Consider the following 22287-nt stretch of genomic DNA (forward strand, 5'->3'; position numbering starts at 1 on the left):
CCATTCCAGTCCATTTTAATTCGCTGATTCCTAAAATAGTAAATATTAGATTTGTAAAAGTTGGGATAAAATTTAGATAGTATAAAATCCAGCCTTTCAAAGTGTACAGTCCAGTGGTTTTTAGTATATTCACAGAATTAGTGAATCTTCACCACTGAAGAGGAACTAAAGAGCCTCTTGATGAAGGTAAAAGAGGAGAGTGAAAAGCTGGCTTAAAACTCAACGTTCAACAAACTAAAATCAGGCATCTGGTCCCATCATTTCATGGCAAATAGATGGGGAAACAGTAAGAGACTTTATTTTCCTGGGCTCCAAAGTCACTGCAGATGGTGAGTGCAGCCATGAAATTAAAAGACGCTTACTCCTTGGAATAAAAGCTGTGACAAACTTAGACAGCCTATTAAATAGCAGAGACATTGCTTTGCCCGCAAAGGTCCGTCTAGTCAAAGCTGTGGTTTTCCTGTAGTCATGTATGGATGTGAGCTCTGGACCATAAAGAAGGCTGAGCATTGAAGAATTGATGCTTTTGAATTGTGGTGCTGGAGAAGACTCTTGAGAGTCCCTTGGACTGCAAGGAGAAGGAAATCAGTCCTGAACATTCATTGGAAGGACTGATGCTGAAGCTGAAGCTCCAATACTTTGGCCACCTGATATGAAGAGCTGACTCATTAGAGAAGACCCTGAGGCTGGGGGAGATTGAATGCAGGAAGAGAAGGCGATGACCAAGGACAAGATGGTTGGATGGCATCACCGACTTGATGGATATGAGTTTGAGCAAGGACCGAGAGACAATGAAAGACAGGCAGGCCTGACGTGCTTCTGTTCATGGGGTCTCAAAGAGTCAGACACGACTAAGCGAGTAAGCAACACCACCACCTACCACTCTAATGCCAGAACACTTTCAGTACCCACAAAAGAAACTCTGTATTCATTAATGTGTGTGTGTGTGCATGAGGGCATGTGCTCAGTCATGTCCGACTCTTTTTAACCCCATGGACTATAGCCCACCAGGCTCCTCTGTCCATGGGATTCTCTAGGGAAGAATGCTGGAGTGTGTTGGTATTTCCTCCCCAGCTATCCAATAACAGTCACTCCTTATATTCTAGCCCCTGGCAATCACCAATTTGCTTTCTGTTTCAGTGGATTTATCTATTCTGGATATTTCTTATAAATGGAATTATAAAACTAATGACCTTCTGTGTTCACTTAGAGTTATATTTTCAAAGTTCCTGGATATGTATATTGGTACTTCATTCTTTTTATGAGCAAATAATATTCCATCCTGTTCCAGAATACTGGAGTGGGTAGCCGGTCCCTTCTTCAGGGGATCTGGTCAACCTAGGAATCAAACTGGGGTCTCCTGCATTGCAGGTGGATTCGTTACTGGCTAAGCTACCAGGGAAGCCCAAATAGTATTCCATTGTGTGTTTATAGTACATTTTATTTATTCATTTAGCTGCAGATGGACATTTGGTTTGTTTCCATATACTGAGTGTTGCAGATAGTGCTGCTGTGAATATGCATATCTATGGATGTTTGTGTATCTGTTTTCAACTATTTTGGTATATACCTAGTTGTGGAATTGCTGGTTTACGTGGTAATTCTATGGTTAACTTTTTGAGGAACTGCCAATCTGTTTTCCCCAGTGGCTGAATCATCTTACATTCCTACTAGCAGTGTATGAGGTTTCCAATTTCTTTTCATCCTTGCCAATATTTGTTATTTTCTGTTTTTTTTTTTTTTTAATATTATTGCCATCCTAGTATGTGTGAAATGATATCTCACTGTGGCAGATATTGGCAGAATGGATAAAAAAATCCAACTATATGCTGTCTCTAAGAAACTCACTTTGGATCTAGACACAGAGGTAGATTGAAAGCAAAAGATTAGAAATAGATATCCCATGCAGATAGTAATCAAGAGAACTGGGGTGGCTCTACTAAAATATATTTTGTCTATCAGACAAAATGGACTTTAAGTCTAAAACTGTTGAAAGAGATGAAAGACACTATGTATCGACTGTTATAAACACATATGCACCAAACAGCCAAGACCAAAAATACACGAAGTAAGTATTGACGTGAAAAGGGAAATCCATAGTTATACAATAATAGTTGGGGACTTCAGTAGTACAATTTAAATAATGAGTAGAAGGTCCAGAGAGAGGATCAGTAAAGAAGTAAAGATTGTAACAGTTTAAACCAATGAAACTTTATAGATATATATAGGACACTCTACCCAATAGTAAAAGTATACACATTTGTCTCAAGTAATTCTCTGTTAAATGGAAGAGTGAATGACTGAGATATAAAGAATTGAGTTGTAAAGAATTTTTGATGGAAAAGAGAAAATAGTATCAAGCTGGAACAGTATCTCATAAAATTTGTTCCTTTCCCTGCAGAATCCCAGGATTTAGTTTGATATGGAAATACTCTCCTGTCTCTTGTACTCAATTACCTTGATGGGTTGCTCTTCTCTTAAAATAGTGTGGGGTTTTCTCTGCATTAAGCAAATTCTTTCTTTGAAAATGATTGTTTTATGTTCATTTGCTTAGTATTTTATAGTAAAATTGACCACGGGTTAGTTTGTATTTCTAGTTTCTAGTGGCTTACTTGGTAGCCCAGCTGGTAAAGAATCAGCCTGCAATGCAGGAATCCCCAGTTCGATTCCTGGGTCAGCAAGATCTGCTGGAGAAGGGATAGGTTGCCCACTCCCGTATTCTTGGGCTTCCCTGGTGGCTCAGAGAGTAAAGAATCCACCTGCAATGTGGGAGATTTCTAGTACTTAAGACAGTGAACATCACATAAGTATGTATTAAGTGAATGGTTATTCAGTGAATGAATCCAAATAGAGGTGTCTATATAAGTATGGAAATAAGTAGACCCACATTTTAAAGGTTTTTTTTTTTTTCACAGTATTTATAGATCATGATTTGACAATATTTTTTCTCATTCCCCCCCCCCCCCCTTCATCTCCAAATTTGTAATGGAGATATCTGGGAAGAGTAGCAATATTAAGTAAGCCAGGATAAACTCTCAGCTAACAGATAACTAAAAAGAAAAAAAAAGCTAGGATTATTTAAGTAAACTTAGTATGTGATTGTTAATGACTATAGCAAGTCAGTCCATTTTGGCTGTCCTTGGATTCATTAGGCAGGACTAATGGAAGTTTTAAGATTCAAACATAGGAGAGTCTTTTAATGAACCTTCTTGGCGTCACACTAACCTATGACGTTATATCTTACGTTCTCTGCAGGTTAGGCTCTCCCATAAATTTCTTCTTGATATTAGTCTTCCTACCACCTTGGCCCCTGTCTCTTAAGTATGTAGCAACTATATTATCTTTTCTTCTCTGCCCTGGCTATTTTTTCCTTTCCTTTGGCTAGTTTTCCTTTTGGCATGGTATAACGTTTAAAAAAGTTGCTCTTGTTTTTTTAATATAGAAGAACAAATTGTTCATGCTACGAGGGATAGAAATACTTAGCTAAGACCTCAAATCTTTTCTTTCTTTCATGCTGCTTAGAAAACTTTTCACATGTTGTATATGACTTTGTGGTTAAAGATATGTCAAGGAAGCTTTTGAAAAAATATTGCAATTTGTATCTTTTCCCCAATCTTAACATCGTGTTAATTCATTTTCTAATTTGGTCCTCAGTAGAAGAGATATTTAATATTCATTTATTTAATTAGGAGATTTCTAAGAAATGCCTAAGGAAAAATTATGTTGAAGAAAATAGTGTTAAAGTATTCTCATTCTCATAAAGTATGAAAGAATGAGGTTTTCATTTTGCAGTTTTCATATTATTGAAGTCTTGTGGTCATTTGAGGTTACAATGATAGTCCGTGTTCTGCAGCCCTTCTCTCTTTCCTTCGTCAGTTGGGTCCTTCCGTTTTCTTTCGTTGCTCCAATATACACACTTCGGGTTTCCGCATTGTTTCACAAGTTCTCTCTCTGCATTTTACCACGTTATATGTGTTCTCACTGTCTCTCTTGTTGTTTTGTTGCTGTTCCTTCTTGCATACCTTTTCTTTTTTTTATCACTCTATTGCAAAAGGCTCTACATAATGTTTGGAAACTTTCTGACAGCTCATTCTGCTCCAGTCTAGATGTTGAACCATGCTTTACTTCTGATCCCTGAATCAGAATTAGGGATCTAGTATATTTTATTTGCCTGAGTAGAGGAAAGGTAGCCCAGATCAGTTTTCCCAAGAAAACAACAAAAAAAACTAATTGCCTCTCTTTGCCATATTTAAACAAATACTGTTATGTACTGGTTTACTTTCTTATAGCACAGCTTGATTAAATCTTTATGTGTATACTATTTAAACTCAGTGTATTTGTATAGATATCCGTGTGTTCATGTGTGCATAGCCATCTTAGGAAAGGCAAAATGTCCTGTGCCCACTTTACACTTTTTCATTTTCCAGTGGTAAAAGCTCAGTGATAATAAGGATCACCTCTAGGTACCTTTTGTAGAGATTATGTTCATCTGCAGTAGTAGTAGATACATGAATAAATCATAGTTGGACTGTAACACATATATGTTTATGTTCTAGTTACTGGATAATTATAGGCCCTAGAGAAATATAAATATATATCACTTCAGTCTGAAGTGTGCTCTTCTGAAGATACACCAATACTAAATTGATAATGACTGAAGTAACTATAACTAACTTATAATTAAAAGGCAACAACAAAAAAGTGGAACATTATGACCAAATAACAATATGGGAAATGCATTGATGATGGAATTTATTTTTCCAAATTGTTTGAATTTGAACTATCTCCTTGTTTGTCTTCACAGTAGGAACTTTTCAGTGTAGCCAAGTGTTGCATGGCAGCCAAATTGCCTAGTAGATTTTGAATTATGTTTCCTTGGAAAACTTAGTAATGTGGTAATTCTTATTTGAGTCTGTGCAACTGTCATTCATTTATCAGAGCTGTAGTGTTACACCTTTTTATTGCCCCTGCCCTGTAACCTTAAACAGCAAAGATTTTCCTCATCCTCCATGTTCACTTCCCGTTGGTAAGACTGTGGGTGCATTGGAGTTCTATTCTATGCCAGCCTTGTCCAGGTATGAGGCTGATGGAGGTTCTGCCATCCACAGTGGCACGGATCATGGAGGCAGGAAGTAGAGGGGTCTCGATTTTGATCAGCAGTTCTCTGTAATTCAGCATTCACTACTATATTGCATTATGTGGTTTTGCAGTTTGTATATCATCGTCATCATGTCCTAAATCTTGAATTCATCCCCTTTTCTCCATTTATCTTGTGGTTCCATTTGTTCAAGCTAGTGTCATCTTTTGCCTAGATCACTGTAATAGCCTTCCAGATGGCTCCTCTGTCACAGACTGGATACCTGTCTTAAAGCAGACCCTGGAATTTTATTGGGGAATATTCTTGGGACCAATGCACATGAGGGAGTGAAAGAAATTGTGGACTGAAGGGGGATTTGAATTGAGTTGAGACTCAGACTCAACAACGGCCTTAGCTCTTCCTGCAAAGAGTTTGCGTATTGAAAAGTGGAAGTTACTCAGTCGTGACTCTCTGCAACCCTATGGACTATACAGTCCATGGAATTCTCCAGGCCAAAATACTGGAGTGGGTAGCCTTTCCCTTCTTCAGGGGATCTTCCCAACCCAGGGATCAAACCCAGGTCTCCTGCATTGTAAGCAGATTCTTTGCCAACTGACCTGTCAGGAAAGCCCAGTATTGGCTGATCTTTTATATTAAATAGCTGTCTCAAATTGGGGCAATAAGATTGAACTGTTATACACGTATGTTAACTAAGCCTTGGGTGCAGGCTGCCCCTTGGAAGGAGTAATACAAGCTGAGGACAAGTCAGCTTTTGGTTGATGATACTTCCAGCAGCTGGAGGAATGTCCTAAAGTGGTGAGATGGACAGAGCTCTGTTTCATAATTTTAATATGTATTTTCCACAGTTGTTCATTTCTGAGTATTTTCAGAGTTCTGTTATGATTTTTGAATCTGGCTATTTAGGAATACATTAACAAACAGTTTCAACTTTTTGTTATATTTCTAATTGCTTTCTGATTAGTGAATATCATCTTTCTTATTTAGAAACTTTCTAATTTGATGAGAATTGCTTTATGGCCAAGGAGTAAATCACTTTAAATACATCTTCCATGTGTACCTGAACAGAGTGTGTATTTTCATATTATTGTAGGCCATGTTTTGTAGGTCAAGTCTGCCTATTGGGATGTTCAAATCTTCTAGTGATGTTTTTGGCTATTTGATCAGTTTTTGAGAGTGGATTAGTGACGTTTTCTTGCTTGCCAGGAAGTTAATGGGTAATATAGCAGTGTAATGTGTCTTCTTGGCTAATTTTACTTTTTATCAAATATATGGCTTTTTTTGAGTTTGCTTTCTAATTTCATTTTATCAGTATTGTTATGCCTAAACCAGGTTATTTTGGTGTTTTCCTATGTTCTTTTTTTTTTTTTTTCCCAGTCAACCAGTAGTCTATTGATTGAGGTCTCTCTCTTGTAAGTGTATATACTGATGTTTTTCTTTTTCTGTTCAAGACTGGCACTATCTTTTAACCATAGATTGCAGTCGATGTACATTTGTTGTATTTACTACTTTCTGATTTATTTATATTATCTTCTTTTTATTTTTGTTCCACTTCTTGGATTCTACTTTCTCTCCTTTCATGACTTCTTTTTGATAATGATTGCCTTTAAAATTTCTCTTGTTTATTCCATTCCCATCCCCCCCACTCCTTTCCACTGTGATAGAAATTTTATGCTTATTTCTATTTCAGGGTTTACTGTAGAAATTTGAATTTGGAGACAGTTCTTCAGGTGTTCCTCAGTATCCTAAACTTTTTAAAATGTTTACTTACTTTAGGATTCAATCTACAGTTTTTTGTCCTGTCAAAGATTTCCTCCTTATATGCTTTCTTGTATTTTATTTCCTTAATTCTTTACCCTGCTAATTAGACATTATTACTGGGCTATAAATAGCTAATATTTATGTACCTTTACTCAAATATTTATTTTCTTTGTTCATTGTTCCTTCTTCCCATCCCTGACTTTACAAATGGGATTATTTCTGTTTTTCCTGGAATTTACCCCTTAGAAGTTTCTACAGGTAATTAACTCAGTTTTTGTCTAAATGGGACTATTCACATTCTTTGTTAAAAGATGACTTTGGTGTGTATGCAAGTCCAGGTTGATAGTGGTTTTCTGTTAGCGTAGTGCTGGAATATTTGTACTATACTGTGCTCTGCAGCTGTTGAAGAGAGAGTTGTCAGTCTCATTTTTGTTACTCCTTTGTAGGCGGTCTGTTCTTTTTGTCCGGCTCCTTCATAAAAATCATTTTTATGGAGGAATGCTTTATGAAGAATAAAATCTTAACTATTTTAAGTGTATAGGTTAGAGAATTTTAGTACATGTCACTACAATTACTGCTGCTACTGCTAAGTCACTTCAGTCGTGTCCAACTCCGTGCGACCGCATGGACGGCAGCCCACCAGGCTCCTCCGTCCCTCGGATTCTCCAGGCAAGAACACTGGAGTGGGTTGCCATTTCCTTCTCCAATGCATGAAAGTGAAAAGTGAAAGTGAAGTCGCTCAGTCGTGTCCGACCCTTAGCATGGACTGCAGCCTACCAGGCTCCTCCGTCTACAGGATTTTCCAGGCAAGAGTACTGGAGTGGGGTGCCATTGAAGGTATAGATAATTTCTGTTCTTTTAAAAAACATTGCTTCCTTCATTTTACACTTCCACCAGCAGTGTTTCAAGAGTTGTAGTTACCTACTTACTCCATGCCTGTGAATACTTGTTTTTGTAGTTTTAGTCATTCTAATGGATATGTAGTTATATTTCATTGTGATTTTGATTTCTGTTTCCTTAATTCCGTGGAGCATATTTTCACATGCTTAATGACTATTCATTAATCTTTGCCAAACCAAAGGTCACTTAAATTTTCTCTTATTTATCTTCTAGACATTTTATTCTTTAGTATTATATAGTTAGGGCTACAATCCACTCTGGGTTAACTTTTTGTGAAATGTGAAGGACTTTATCTAGATTCACTTTTTGCCCATGGATTTCCAGTTGTTCTAGCAACATTTGTTGAAGTGATTGTCTTTTCTCTATTGAGTCACTTTTGCTTTCTCGTCAAAGATCATTCACTGTGTTTGGGTGAGTTTATTTCCGTGCTTTCCATGCTATTCCATTGATTGATTTGACTGTTCTTTTACCAATATCTTGGTGATTTTATTACTGTAGCTTTATAGTAAGCCTTAAAGTTGGGTAATGTCAGTCTTTTGAATTTGTTGTTGTCTTTTAATACTGTGTTGGCCATTACAGGTCTCTTACTTTTGTATATAAATGTTAAAATCAGTTTGTTGATATATACGAAATAGCTTAATGGGGTTTTGGTTGGAATTGCTTTGAATCTATAGATCAATTTAGGAGAATTGATATCTCAACAATATTTAGTTCATGAATGTGGAATTTTTCTCTATTTATTTAGTTAGATCTTCCTTAATTTCATTCATCAGAACTTTGTAGTTTTCTGCATATAGATACTATACATATTTTGTAGATTTATGCCTAAGTGTTTTATTCTTTGGGGTACTAATGTAAATGGTATTGTTTTTAACTTCAAGTGTTTCCATTGCTGGTATGTGGGAATGCAATTCAAATTGTAATTACATTAGTCTTAGAAGGTTTTTTTTTGTTCATTTGGGTTTTTTTGGTGGTTGTGGTTCTTGATTTTTTGAGATTTTCTTCATAGATGATCTTATTTCCTGCTAATGACATTTCTTCCTTCTTAATTTGTTTACCTTTTTCTTGTCCTATTGCCTAAGCTGGGACCTATAGCAAGATGTTGAATAGGAGGGGTGAGAAAGGACATCGTGCCTTGTTCCTGATCCTAGGAAGAGTTGGACATGACTGAAGTGACTTAGCATGCACAGTTCTTACATGTATGGCTTACTCATCAATATAAACCCTTACCATTTTAGGTAGGAGAGAGAAGTGATCATATGTATATATTAAAGAATTTTGCTAACCTCTTTATAGTTTGATGGGACCAACTGTATTAGTAGGGAGCTCTGTTAGGAGATTTCTGGTTAGCACCACCAAATTAGGAATCGGACATTTCTCAAGAAATATTTCACTTTTCCTTTCTTTTTACATTTCCTTCTCTATCAGTCATTACAGTCTATGAATTTTTTATTGAAGAAGCTATAGGTGAAAAACTATATAAAATTCTTCATTATATGACTCATGATATTTATGTCATGAAGATGTCATTTTACCAGCCTTTACAGTATCGGATTATGCCCCTGTGTATAGGGGCAGGTTTTGCTTAAAGGGGTGTAGATTATGCACTGTGTGTCTTGTGCAGCTCAACATGGTGTGGTGGTGAAGAAATACAGTTAGACTTGGGATTACAACTGAGTGGGAAAGCACGAAGCCGTAGAGGCTGCCTTCATCCACATCCTGCCTACACATTGTACTGACTCTACCTCTAATACAAGGCTAGACCTTTCTCTTTCTCTGTATCGACAGTTAGGTCCGGGTTACAGCTGTCTCTCTACTGATGGTTTAGTCGCCAAGTCACATCTGACTCTTTTGCGACCCTGTGGACTGTAGCCCTCCAGGCTCCCCTGTCCATGGACCTCTCCAGGCAAGAATACCGGAGTGGGTTGCCATTTCCTTCTCCAGGGGATTTTTCCGATGATCAGACCTGCAGCTCTTGTGTCTCTCGAGTTGGCAGGTGGATTCTTTACCGCTGAGCCACCAGGGAAGCCCAGTCAGTCAGCCTGACTTAGAGCCACAGGCAGACGTCCACTGAGAGGATGGTAAAGGTGAGGAAAAACGTGCCAACAGCACAGATTTGTTTTTTGTTTTTTAAAAGCAATCTTACCATATCAGGAGATTTCATCTCGTTTTAAAAACCTTGGAGAATTTTATTTTGTTATGATAAGGAAGGTTGTTCTGTTTCAAACATAGGTCAACTAAAGATTATAAATTTAAAGAAAAGTGTTCTAGACAAAAGTTGAACAGAGGAATAAGTACTCTAATGGGTTAAACAATGTGAAAGAATGTTAGTGGATATTTCATACCCAGGCTGGAAAAAGTGAGGGGTTGCAAGCCATCAAACTTGATCACTTCTGATTTTTCTGGGAATGCCAACTTTTGACTGAATATGTTTTTTTTCCTTTTTCTTCCAGTTCCTGGCACCCCATAACTTACCCTAATTAGAGTCACAGACACAATAAGAAAGTGGGGATGATGGACTGGGCTGTTTGATACTATTTAGTATCATCTATGTGGAATATTTTTTCCCCTCCTTTTCAAATGGCTAGTTCTCATTTCTCCATGGCATGATGACAGCATAAAAATATGTGCTGTCTGAAATTTAATGACTTACTTGGCATAAGACTTTGAGTAGAATACCTTACTATTATATTATTTTCAGTTATAGCTCAAAAATTACATTGAATTCATGACTGTAATGTCACCAACTTCTACCAGTTTCTTCCTGTCTCTCTGTCGTTTAATATTTGGCTTCTTAAATTCTTGTCAAGAAGTCTTCTCTTCTGGGTTGTGTGTATTCACAGGTCTATTGCTGCATCACCTCCTTTGGGGGCGCTATGTTGCAATTGTCTTATTATATATTACCCCGATGCCTAACAGTGTCTCACCTCTTCTGAACATAAAATAGGGGAGCTTCCCTGGTGGGTCAGTGGTAAAGAACTTACCTGTCAATGCAGGAGGCATAAGAGATGTGGGTTCATTCTCTGGGTTGGGAAGATCCCCTGGAGGAGGGCATGGCAACCCACTCCAGTATTCTTGCCTGGATAATCCCATGGACAGAGGGACCTGGGGAGTTACAGTCCATGAAGTTGCAAAGAGTCAGACACGACTGAAGTGACAGCACTGAACATAAAATAATTTGTTGTTGACAAATGATTGTACTTGTCTTGTTTTGCCATCTAGTTTTTTGTTACCAAGGAAAATTTCCAAATCTTATTTTGAACCTCACAAATCCCTAAATAGTCCAGGATCCATAGTAAATGACTAAGATGAGATTAATACTGGAATCAGAATAAATTTCCTAATCCTCAGTGGGAACTGGAAATGGTAGAGACATGAGGTGCGGATAGCATTCCTCTTGAGGTTTCCCGTTCACATGGATAAATAGTTTTTGATGGTGAATTGATAACATGTTTTATGGGGGAATATCACTTTAATAAAGACCTTAAGTTGATTTTAAAAAGATATCTCAGGCCTGCTGATTTCTAATTTTTAGATATTGTTTCTTCATTGCTCAAAAACAAGCTAATTCTTCTTTACTGATTTCAGTCTAGTTCCTTTATGTGATATTCGTTGTGCGGCTGCAGTGCTAAGAGTCAAATAATGTTCTTGTTACTCTCAAGCAGAATCTGTAGAATGCAGAAGTGTGTAGGATAATTTGCACCTAATTTATGTGTCCAGTTCTCTTTTCCTCTGCCATCCTGCAGATAAACTCTGTACTTCAGATGGTTTCAGTCCTTCCTTAAACCTGTTCTGTGTTTCCCCACCTCTGTTTTGTTTCTGTTCTTCCTGCCTACTGTGTTCATATCCTGCTCATCCTGCTGCTGCTGCTACTGCTGCTGCTAAGTCGCTTCAGTCGTGTCTGACTCTGTGCAACCCCATGGACTCTAGCCCGCCAGGCTCCTCTGTCCATGAGATTTCCCAGGCAAGAATACTGAACTGGGTTGCCATGTCCTCCTCCAGGAAATCTTCCCAACCCAGGGATCGAACCTGTGTCCCTTCTGTCTCCTGTGTTAGCAGGCAGGTTCTTTACTGCTAGTGCCACCTGGGAAGCCTCCTGTCTGTTGGGTTGGCCAAAAAGTTTATTTGGGTTTCTCCATCATATGTTATGGAAAAACCTGAATGAACTTTTTGGCCAACCCAATATAATATGCTTGTCTTAATCCCTTTTTCTCTTTCCTATGATTCCTTTCTGAATTCCTACTGAGAGAATTATCTGGGGTCCTGTGCCTCTTTCTTCCTAGATTATACGGCTCCATGTGTGAAAATAGCATATTCATCTTTCTTGTTCTTATTGCATCTGTGTTGCTTTTATAGTGCTGTCCCACATAAATCTATCTCACATAAGTGTAACCAGTACCCAGACTTTTAAAGCTGAATTAATTATGAAACACTGTTAACTAAGTCGAAGTTAAGAGTGATGTTCTGTGGCTCAGGGGTCAGATGTCCGTGGCATTTCGCCCTGTCTGCCCTTTTCTTCAGAGATCCCACAGCTAGAGCGCAGGGCTGACAGAGCATCACTGGGCGGGCGGAGTCCTTGAAGGGCTCCTCCCTGACCTCTTTCTTCACAAACGATCACAAACAAGTGGTCTCAGACATGTGTCTCCACCGTATTGTCAGAAACCCTCTAAACACAGAGACTTCACAGCTTTTCTTGGTCAGTCATCACAGATGACTCATGCTGTCAAAATTTTTACTTTATAACTACTCTAAATACTCATTCCTGTTTAATCACAGCAGTTTTTTTCTTTTCTCTTACAAGACTTTGGCTGGAAGCGTCCTCTGGTTTGGGCCTGATGTTGTATTTTTGTAATACTCCCACGTTTCAGCGTTTCATCCCCTGGTGACTGAATGGTATATGATGGTAGCTTCTCTATGATGGCAGCAGGCCCTGCCTCTTCAGCTCCAGTCATAATAGAACAGCCATGGCTTGATTTTTCCCAGAGCCATCGTGTCTTTCTTGCAGATAAAAACTGCAGGGGTTCCCTATAGTTTTGCAGATGAAAATACCTCAAGTACCTGTAAATCATTACTTTTGAAAACAAGGAATTTAATTTGTTACGCCTGCAAACAGCAGTTTGGGGGAATGAAAAGGAAAGCATGTGTTTGTGTGTGTGTTTCCTTAATGCTGTATAAGTTGTTTCTTATATCTTTGGTTAATTAATACTGTATCTACTTTCATTTTTGGAATCCACTGTCAAATTATGTTTTCTTATTGGGGAAAATGTTGCATTTATTGGTACACACAGTCTTTTTCTTTTAAAAATGATCACACTCATTTAAAAATATATATGAAACATATGTAAGATCCTTAACCGGCATTATTTTCCTGATGCTAAAGAAAGGAACTTTAAAATAAATTAGTTATTGTCTTCTGTGTTTCTGAACATGTGGTCAGTTGTCATGTTCATGCATCCAGATGATCGAAGCCTGAACTGCTGTCTCATTCTTCCCTGCTGTTAGGCTACCCTGTCATGATCAAGGCCTCAGCAGGCGGTGGTGGGAAGGGCATGCGGATCGCTTGGGATGATGAAGAGACCAGGTGAGATTCTGTCCAAAATATACTTTTGATGAAAATAGCAGTCACTGGAGTTTTATTAAACTGACAGGTAAACAGATACCAAAAGCATAATGGAATAATTAAAACAATCATCTAATTTTTACTCCTCTAGATGGGCAAAATTAATATTCGGCAGAAACGTTTCTTATTTACATTTAGGTGTTTATCCTATTATAGAAAGTTTTCTTTTTTTACTATCTCAAACATTAATAAAGGATTATCTTTTACAGTATATTTTTAAAGATTATAGTCATGATTCTGTCTTCTAGGTAAAAATTGCTAATGTTTGGCTGTTCTGAATATGATAGAAGATTTGAATCTAATATATTTGAAAGCAGTAGTAATTTCATCTGTTTATGTATTACTCAGTACTCATTTGCTTCCCCTTGATTATCTGTAAAAATCGTGAACTACTTTGATAACTTTAGTGTTATCTTTATAGTGTTACTGTATTTCAATATAATTTATAGTGTGAAATATATTTCCTTTTGAATTTGAAAGTATAGTATGTTGTTCATATGCAGTGTACTCTGTTATGTATTTGAACAGTTTCTTAGTAGTAGTTTCAGAAATTAAAAGAGACTTTGAAAACAAAATTTTATAAACTTAATGTATTGATAACATCATGGTGAGTAGAAAAATAAATTTTTTAACAACTGCCTTGTCCACGCAAGTTTTAGGGGACTCTATTCAGATTTTATTACATACTTCAAAGCTTGACAGTTAGAGAGATTTATGTCATTTTTTGAAGGAAAGGGATGAAAAAAATCACTGAATTATTATCATTAATGTTGCCTTTCCTGCCCTTTCTCTACCCAGAAGTAATTTGGTCTTCCAAATGGTTAGTTCTTTTTTCTCCTTTTCTTTTCCTTTCCTTCTCATTCCCTGAAATCTCTGAAAGAGAGAGATCAGGAGTAATCGGTATGAAAGCCATCCAGTGCAAAGCTAATTCAGAAGTTAGGTTCTTTTTTTTTCTTTCCTTTGGTGCGCCTCCACCGCCCCGCAGGGTCCTGGGACACTGTGCGAGAAAAAATATGGACCGCTTCACGAATTTGCGTGTCATCCTTGCGCAAGGGCCATGCTAATCTCTGTATCGTTCCAATTTTTAGTATATGTGCTGCCGAAGCAAGCACAGAAGTTAGGTTCTAAAGTGAACTTAATTCACAAGGTAAAAATCTCTCAGGGGCAATAGATTACCCTAAAATGTGAGGGGACAGACACCACATTGCAGACTTGCACAGACAGTTTTAACTCTAAAAGATGATTGTCTCAAAACACCGTTGTTTCTTGGGTTGTATTCAGAGGTGGGGGTGATGATATTTGCCTAAGACGAGTCTTTCAACCCCAGCCTCATGCTCAGTGTTATGCTACCACATAGTGACCAAGGTCCCATCAGAGTCTCCTCTCCCATCTTACACTTACCCAGCATGAAGAAGCTCATTGCGTGCATTGGTGTGGTTATTGAGGTGTTTGATATTGGCAGCCTCCTATATGACAAGCAGTGTTTTGGTAAGTTTCCAGGAAGAGAGCCATGAACAGAAATATGCAATAGAGGGAACCCTCTATTCCTCCATAGCCAGTGTATGACTGGATCCGGAGTTCTTAACCTTTGAATTTACAGACGCATAAAGTTCAGGGATGTTCATGCACCTGGATAAGGGGGAAAAAAGTATGTGTTTCTTTTACTAGCCTATACCTGGAATTTAGTGTTTCTTCCAATATAGACAACAAGCTACAACAGTAGTAGTATCTGTGGAGCTTTGCAGCCTTCGGGAAATCCCTTGTATTTTCACATCACAGTTATTGCAGGTTCCTCTCAGTAACAGTGTAACAATTAGCAACAAGTAACAATTAGACTTGTTGGAGCTTATTAACAATAAAGAGCCACTTACAGGATATCCCAAATTTGTTTTTAAAGAATATCTTGATACCTTTATTTCAATATAATTTCTTATGAAACCCTATGCATACTCTTTTCTATGTTTTAAATCACTTCGAGCCATATTTTGACAAATGCTTCGTGATCCTGCCAAAGGCATCCGTGACATAAACAAGGTTTAGAAACCTATTCTGGTAGGAAGAGACAGTGAACAAGATGAAAATCAATCATATACTATTGTGGAGGATGATAAGCAATATAAAAAAAATAAAGGAGGAAAGGAAGAGGCATGGGGAGTGTTGGAAGGAATTCCCGTTGTAAACAGGACTGGCAGGATTGTCTTTGCTGAGTAGGTATATTTGAGTGGTGAGGTTAGAGTACATGAAGATGAGGACCAGGCTGGGGAAGAGCAGGTGTGGAGGCGGTGATGCAGGAGCAGGTCTGGAGAGAAGCAGGTGGCCAGGTGGTGGGGGCTGGGGAGGGGTAGGAGGACATGGGGAACAGACTATCTGGGACCTTGTAGGCCATACTTAGTGAGACTTAGGCTGTTGGAGGGTTTTCAGTAGAGAAGTCACAATCATGGAACTTGACAACAAATTCCTCACCTTATTTACATGTTTCAAATTGTAGAAATTTTCAGGCATACAACAGTGTAGAAGAATGTAATGAACTTCTGTACTGTGTATCATCCAGATGAACCAGTTGTCAAGATTTTGTGACTTAAGTTTTAAAAAGGATGACTCTGGCAGCTATCTTGGTAATAGACTTAATGGGGACAGAATCATGAACCCCAGAATCAGGGAAACCAGACAGGGGGCTGTTGAAATAACTCAAGCAAGAAAAATGATGATGGTGGCTTTCCCCAGTGTAATGGTGGAAGTGGTAAGAAAGAATTTAATCCTGAAAGGAGAGGCAACAGAATTTGCTGAATGATTGGATATAGAGTTTAAGTACTTGAGGATGACTTACGGGCCCTGTTTAAGAGAGATATATATATGTATGTTTGGCTCTTACTGTCTCTTTGGCCTTGGTGGTTTAGTCGCTAAGCCGTGTCTAACTCTTGCAACCCCGTGGACTGTAGCCTGCTAGACTCCTTAGTCCTTGGGATTTCCCAGGCAAGAATACTGGAGTGGGTAGTCATTTCCTTCTCCAGGGATCTTCCTGACTCAGGGATTGAACCTAGGTCTCCTGCATTGCAGGCATATTCTTTACCAGCTGAACTACTGGGGAGTTCATATATATGAATTAAATGGCTATGCTGCAACACTGCTTTACTTGAAAATTTCTTGGGAAGTGCTGAGAGGTTAAGGTCAGAATGAAGGCATTTATCTTCACAGTTGAAGAATGCTTAATTGAAGAAAGGTCTGCTTCTTAGCTTCTCTCTGGAATTCTTCTCCCCGTGTTCCTTTTGATGGTGGAGACTTACAGAGCATTGGTTACCTCTCTGAAACGTTGGCAATTGGGCTGGCTGGCTGCTGTGTGTGGGCGGAAGCAGGCTTAAGGATAAGAGGCATGCGTAGTCCCATTTTTACCACATAATTTGTCTTATTTGACTTTTATCTTTTGAAGTTCAGGTTTTGAAGCTATCTCTTGTGCTTTGTTTGTAACCCCAGTGATTTAGTGGACGTCTCCACGGGTTGCTTGGGCTTACTCACAGTATGGTGGCTTTGATTTCTTATTTAGTGACCCAAAGGTCCAAGAGCATTTGTTTCAAATCCAAGAGAAAGCTGTATCACTTTTTATGATCCAGTCTCAAAATTTATACACAGCATCCCTTCTACCATACTGTTTGATTATCAGTGAGCACAAATTCCCCCTGAATTCAAGGGGAGGAACGTTAGACTTCACTTCCTCATGCAGGAGTAGCAAGTTTCTTAGAAGAGCACGTTGAGTGGGAGATGCCACTGTGGCCATGTTTGGAAAACACAATCTGCTATAGTCTCTGTAGTAAAAAAAATAAATATATTAAACACAACTTAATGGTTTTATAAGAGATGTGTATTTTGTGAACTCTTTTTTCCTCCGTGTTTTCCCCTTTTGTATAGCAATTATAGAGCAATTTCACTAAAAGTCTTAGCATTTAGTCTTTTTTTAAAAAAATATTTATTTTTTGGGTGTACCAGGTCTTAGCTGTGCCATATAAAATCTTTAGTTGTGGCATGTGGGATCTAGTTTCCTGACCAGACATGGAACCCGCCCCCCCCCCCCCCCCCCGCATTGGGAGTGTGGAGTCTTGGCCACTGGACCACTAGGGAGCTCCTGCATGCAGTTTTCATTATGCTTCTTAGGATGTCAGGTTTTTTTATCAGTCATTTCTCCAAGGCTACTCTTAGTAACATATTCTTTTATAGTGAGATTACTCATCAGTTTCCTGACAGTCAGTGATTTTCACCAGTGGATTTGGTATTTAACCAGTGGATTTTAATTTAGAATTCAGTGTCTTCAGAAATCGCCATATCTATTCTTATATTGGGCCTCTTTGGTAAATAAGTTAACCCTTTCCTGGCTAGTAAATGGCATATTGTTTCAAAATATTTTCATATAACTAGTAAAAGTATGTACATAAATACTTTTCTACCTAAAATTATTCCCTTCAACTTGATAAATAAGCCATCTCTAAAACTGTACTGAGATTAACAAAAGTATGACATTATTTGATATAATGATATAGGATTCTCATTTTAAAAATTTGCTCTGTAACCTCTGTTAATTTGGAAAAATAGAAACTTTGAAAAAATTGAGGAAACAGTCCAGAAAACACCCATATATTGTCTTTCGGAGTCACCAGCTGTTGACATAATGCTGAATTGCATTTATTCCTTCCTTTCTCCTAACTTGAGGAAGAAATTTTTCACATATTCCACAAAAATTTTAACATTCCTCAGAAAATTTAGTAGCTGCTTATTATCCTAAGAAGTATGTCCCTTTTGTAACATCTTCAGGGAAGTGTCATCTGTACTTAGAAGTTTTAGAACATCTGAAAGATTTTTTTAAAAGTTTACTTTTAAACTTTTAAAGTTGGTTATGGCATGCTGCAGTCCATGGGGTAGCAAAGAATTGGACACAACTTGGCGACTGAACAACCACAACATATTAAATTAGGGTGAAAGTCATGGAGGTTATTGAAAATAAATTCATATATTTTCACAATCTCTGGCTTCCTTTTCTTTACGCCAATTTAAATGAAATGTTGTGGCATGAATGGAAAATTAATCCTCTCTACATTTTGGAGTACCCCTATATGATTTCAGGTGTTGTGAGGGCAGTTTCTGTTTTATTTTTCTATCACATATATAATATATGCACCAGCCTCAGTTTCACTGTTAGTATTTATGGAATGATTGTATGACTGAGTGGTACAAATGATCTACATGCAGTTTTCCATGAATTCTAAAACATGTTGGTAAATGCTCTCAAACTTGATACTTTATTTGGGAGACTTTGATTTTTCACTTTTGGTATTTGTGATTTCAAAGCAAAATAAAAACTCTAAAATCATTAGAGCAGAGACAAACTGTAAAGTATTATGTTTTTCCTTTGTGAATCATTGTATCCCACCTAATAAGAAGTGGGTTATATGATACTGAAAGCAATGATTCATCGTGCTTTAGTTTCTTTGAGGTTTTCAGTCTCCTGAGATCTAAACTCCATTCCCTTAAATCGTGAAAGTAATGGAGGCCTAAGAAAACATGACACTTTTTCTCTGAGACCACTGAGAGATAGAAATATTTGCAGTATGTTTTGAAATTCATCTTCTAGTCAGTGTTTATTCGCAATGTTATATTTTTCAAGCACACAAACAAATGAGATAGTTATTTCTAATATTGCCAGATGAAGTGTTTGCAAATGAAAGGATTAAAAGAATTTTAATGTTGAACATTAAATACAGGTATTTGAAGTGTAAAAAACTATTAATTACATGTAAAAGGAATTAAAGTTTATATTCTGTATATATCGATGAATGGAACATAAGATCCTCAATTAGTTTTAAGTAAGCAAGTCTGAGTTTTTAATAGACTGAATGAACTCATGTCAAAGTGTGTGACTTTAGTAAGCATATTTTAATAATTAATAATGTTTAAGTTATTGTAGTTTGGAAATAAATGTATAACAATATTTAAATTCATGTTTTTATTTAAAAAATCAAGCTGTTCTCTTTTGTTAACTATTTTTGAGCAATTTTAAAGAAGATAAAAATTACAATGATCTGTATGGACGTGTGGGGGACCATTCAAAGTTGGGTGCTTAAAATATTTGGAAATGTTCTTGAGGACTTCCCTCTCCTGTTCTTACTGAGTTTGTTTGCTGTGGTCTTGCCCCAGCTGTGCAGTTGCCTATGTTCTTTACATTTTTGTGTGCATTGTCTCACTTTTGAGTCAAATGGATACGCGTTTTTATATATTTTTATTAGTGGAATTAAGGTATATTAAGGTCAAAGAAATGAAATTTTACATGCTTTGATGGCTTATTAAAATGTCTTTTTTTTAAAAGCAGTTGGTGAAATAAGTATTTGGTATTCGTCTTTTTATAAAAATCTAAGATCAGGGAAATTAAAGCATTTACCCAGAGTCACAGTACTAGTAAGTGGAAGACTTGTTGTTCAGTCCGAGTTAATTGAGTTATTTGTATGTTCAGTGTATTTTTCTCTGCTCTGCTCAGAGGTATGCAACGGTAAGCCTTTATCTAGTTTTCCTTATGTCAGGGGCTGTGCTTGTTTTGTGTTCATGTGCCTCTTCTCTTTTTCTTCATAGGGATGGTTTTCGGTTTTCATCTCAAGAAGCTGCTTCTAGTTTTGGTGATGATAGGCTACTAATAGAAAAATTTATTGATAACCCCCGTCATATAGAAATCCAGGTTGGTACATTTTAAGATACTTTCAAATCATTATGACTTTAAAATAATATTACTTAGTCCTATTAGAATACATCCTGTCTTAAATTTTTGGGTGATTGTGAATGGTCTGTTTTTTATTGAGCCCATCTTTGCATGAAATGTTCCCTTGGTGTCTCTAATTTTCTTGAAGAGATCTCTAGTCTTTCCCATTATATTGTCTTCCTCTGTTCCTTTGCACTGATCACCGAGGAAAGCTTTCTTACCTCTCCTTGCTATTCTTTGGAACTCTGAATTCAAATGGGTATATCTTTCCTTTTCTCCTTTGCTTTTCGCTTCTCTTCTTTTCACAGCTATTTGTAAGGCTTCCTCAGACAGCCATTTTGCTTTTTTGCATTTCTTTTTCTTGGGGATGGTCTTGATCTCTGTCTGCTGTACAGTGTCACGAACCTCTGTCCATAGTTCATCAGGCACTCTGTCTGTCACATCTTATCCCTTGAATCTATTTCTCACTTCCACTGTATAATTGTAAGGGATTTGATTTAGGTCATACCTGAATGGCCTAGTGGTTTTCCCTACTTTCTTCAATTTCAGTCTGAATTTGGCAATAAGGAGTTCATGATCTGAGCCACAGTCAGCTCCCGTGTATGTATTTTGTATATATTTTGCTGACTGTATAGAGCTTCTCCATCTCTGGCTGCAAAGAATATAATCAGTCTGATTTCAGTGTTGACCATCTGGTGATATCGCTGTGTGGAGTCTTCTCTTGTGTTGTTTGAAGAGGGTGTTTGCTATGACCAGTGCGTTCTCTTGGCAAAACTCTATTAGCCTTTGCCCTGCTTCATTGTGTGCTCCAAGACCAAATTTTCCTGTTACCCCAGGTATTTCTTGACTTCCTACTTTTGCATTCCAGTCCCTTATAATGAAAAGGACATCTTTATTTGGGTGTTAGTTCTAGAAGGTCTTGTAGGTCTTCATAGAACTGTTCATAGAAAGTTCCCAGTTCAGGCATCTTTACCAACATTTGATTTCTCAGTTTTTTAATGTCTAGCCATTTGGTGGACATGTAATAGTATCTCTGTTTTAATTTGCATCTCCCTAATGAATATTGATATTGAACATGTGTTTTTGTTTTTTTTTTTAAGTTGATTAACCAAAACTGGATATCATATTTTCTGAAGTGACCGCTCAAGTCTCATCCTTGGCCCTCCCCTCTCCCACTTTCAAATTTGACTTTTTAAAAATTATTGAATGTTGAGGGTTCTGTATCTGTTTTGTTATGAGTCCTTAAGGTTTTTATACTGATTATAGTTTGAGAGGGTAGTCCTTTCGGCCAGCGTGTAGTGGAGGTGATGAGAGGTGATCGAATTCAGGGTGTTTTGTGAATGCAGACTAGAATTTCCAAAAGATTGATGTGCTATATAAGAAAAATTAGGCATCAGAGATAGTTTCAGGCTTTTGGCCCAAGAAATGATAAGAATGGGACTGTCTTTTACTGAGATGGGAAAGACTGTGAGAGGTACATATTTGGGGGAGGAAATCAGGGTATGAAGATTAACAGATGAAGGCTGAGATGCCCATCAGATACCAAAATGTGGATTTGAGTAGACTAATTTAGGGGAGATATTAGTATTTGAGCTGTCCTTCCTGTAAGATTCTAGAGGCAAAATAGATTTTCCCCTTCTCTGTATTCCCCACCCAGCACTTATTTGTGCTATCAGAAGACCGCTTAAGCCATATTACCTTTAGCCATCTCACTTTTTCCACACTAAAAAGTATCACTTTTTTTTTACTGATACTCAATAAATGTTTGTTGTATTGTGTTAAATAATTATATTTCTACGTCAACTTTTAGCTTATTTTAATTAACCATGGCATATATTTATGTTGATATTTTTTTAACATAGGTTAAAGTTACAGTAACTTAAATAGGCAGCACAGGTGTTTCCCAGATCTGATCTGCACTTGGGAGTTGCTTTCTTTTTTTTTTTTATTTACCTTCTTCATTTTAATTAATTACTATTAGTATGTGCACATGATAAAGGGTATTCAACAGAAAGCAAGCCTTCTTCCATTCTTGTCTCCAAGCAACCCTGGTTTCCATCCCTGGAAGCTGACACTGTTACTGTTTTTTGAATATCCTGCCATAGTCGATGAATATATATATATGTAGTGTTATTTTCGAAGGGAGCTATCACATACTTTGTTCTTTGTCGTGCAGTG

General features: G+C 37.4%; 1 protein-coding gene and 1 non-coding gene across 6 annotated transcripts in view; one reads left to right on the plus strand and one right to left on the minus strand.

Moving 5' to 3' along the window:
- Positions 1-22287, plus strand: part of PCCA (propionyl-CoA carboxylase subunit alpha) — a 420685-nt gene that overhangs the window by 186148 nt on the left and 212250 nt on the right. For all 5 annotated transcript variants that reach the window (XM_059892112.1, NM_001083509.1, XM_024999954.2 and 2 more), the window contains 2 exons: positions 13259-13337; positions 19986-20088. In XM_059892112.1, the coding sequence (XP_059748095.1) occupies positions 13259-13337; positions 19986-20088 (182 nt within the window). The remainder of the gene's footprint in view (positions 1-13258; positions 13338-19985; positions 20089-22287) is intronic.
- On the minus strand, positions 14384-14488 carry LOC112449157 (U6 spliceosomal RNA). Its single transcript, XR_003037649.1, has one exon. It is a non-coding gene; the product is annotated as a U6 spliceosomal RNA (small nuclear RNA).

The sequence above is a fragment of the Bos taurus genome, chromosome 12 (assembly GCF_002263795.3).
Source record: "Bos taurus isolate L1 Dominette 01449 registration number 42190680 breed Hereford chromosome 12, ARS-UCD2.0, whole genome shotgun sequence".
Lineage (NCBI taxonomy): Eukaryota > Metazoa > Chordata > Mammalia > Artiodactyla > Bovidae > Bos > Bos taurus.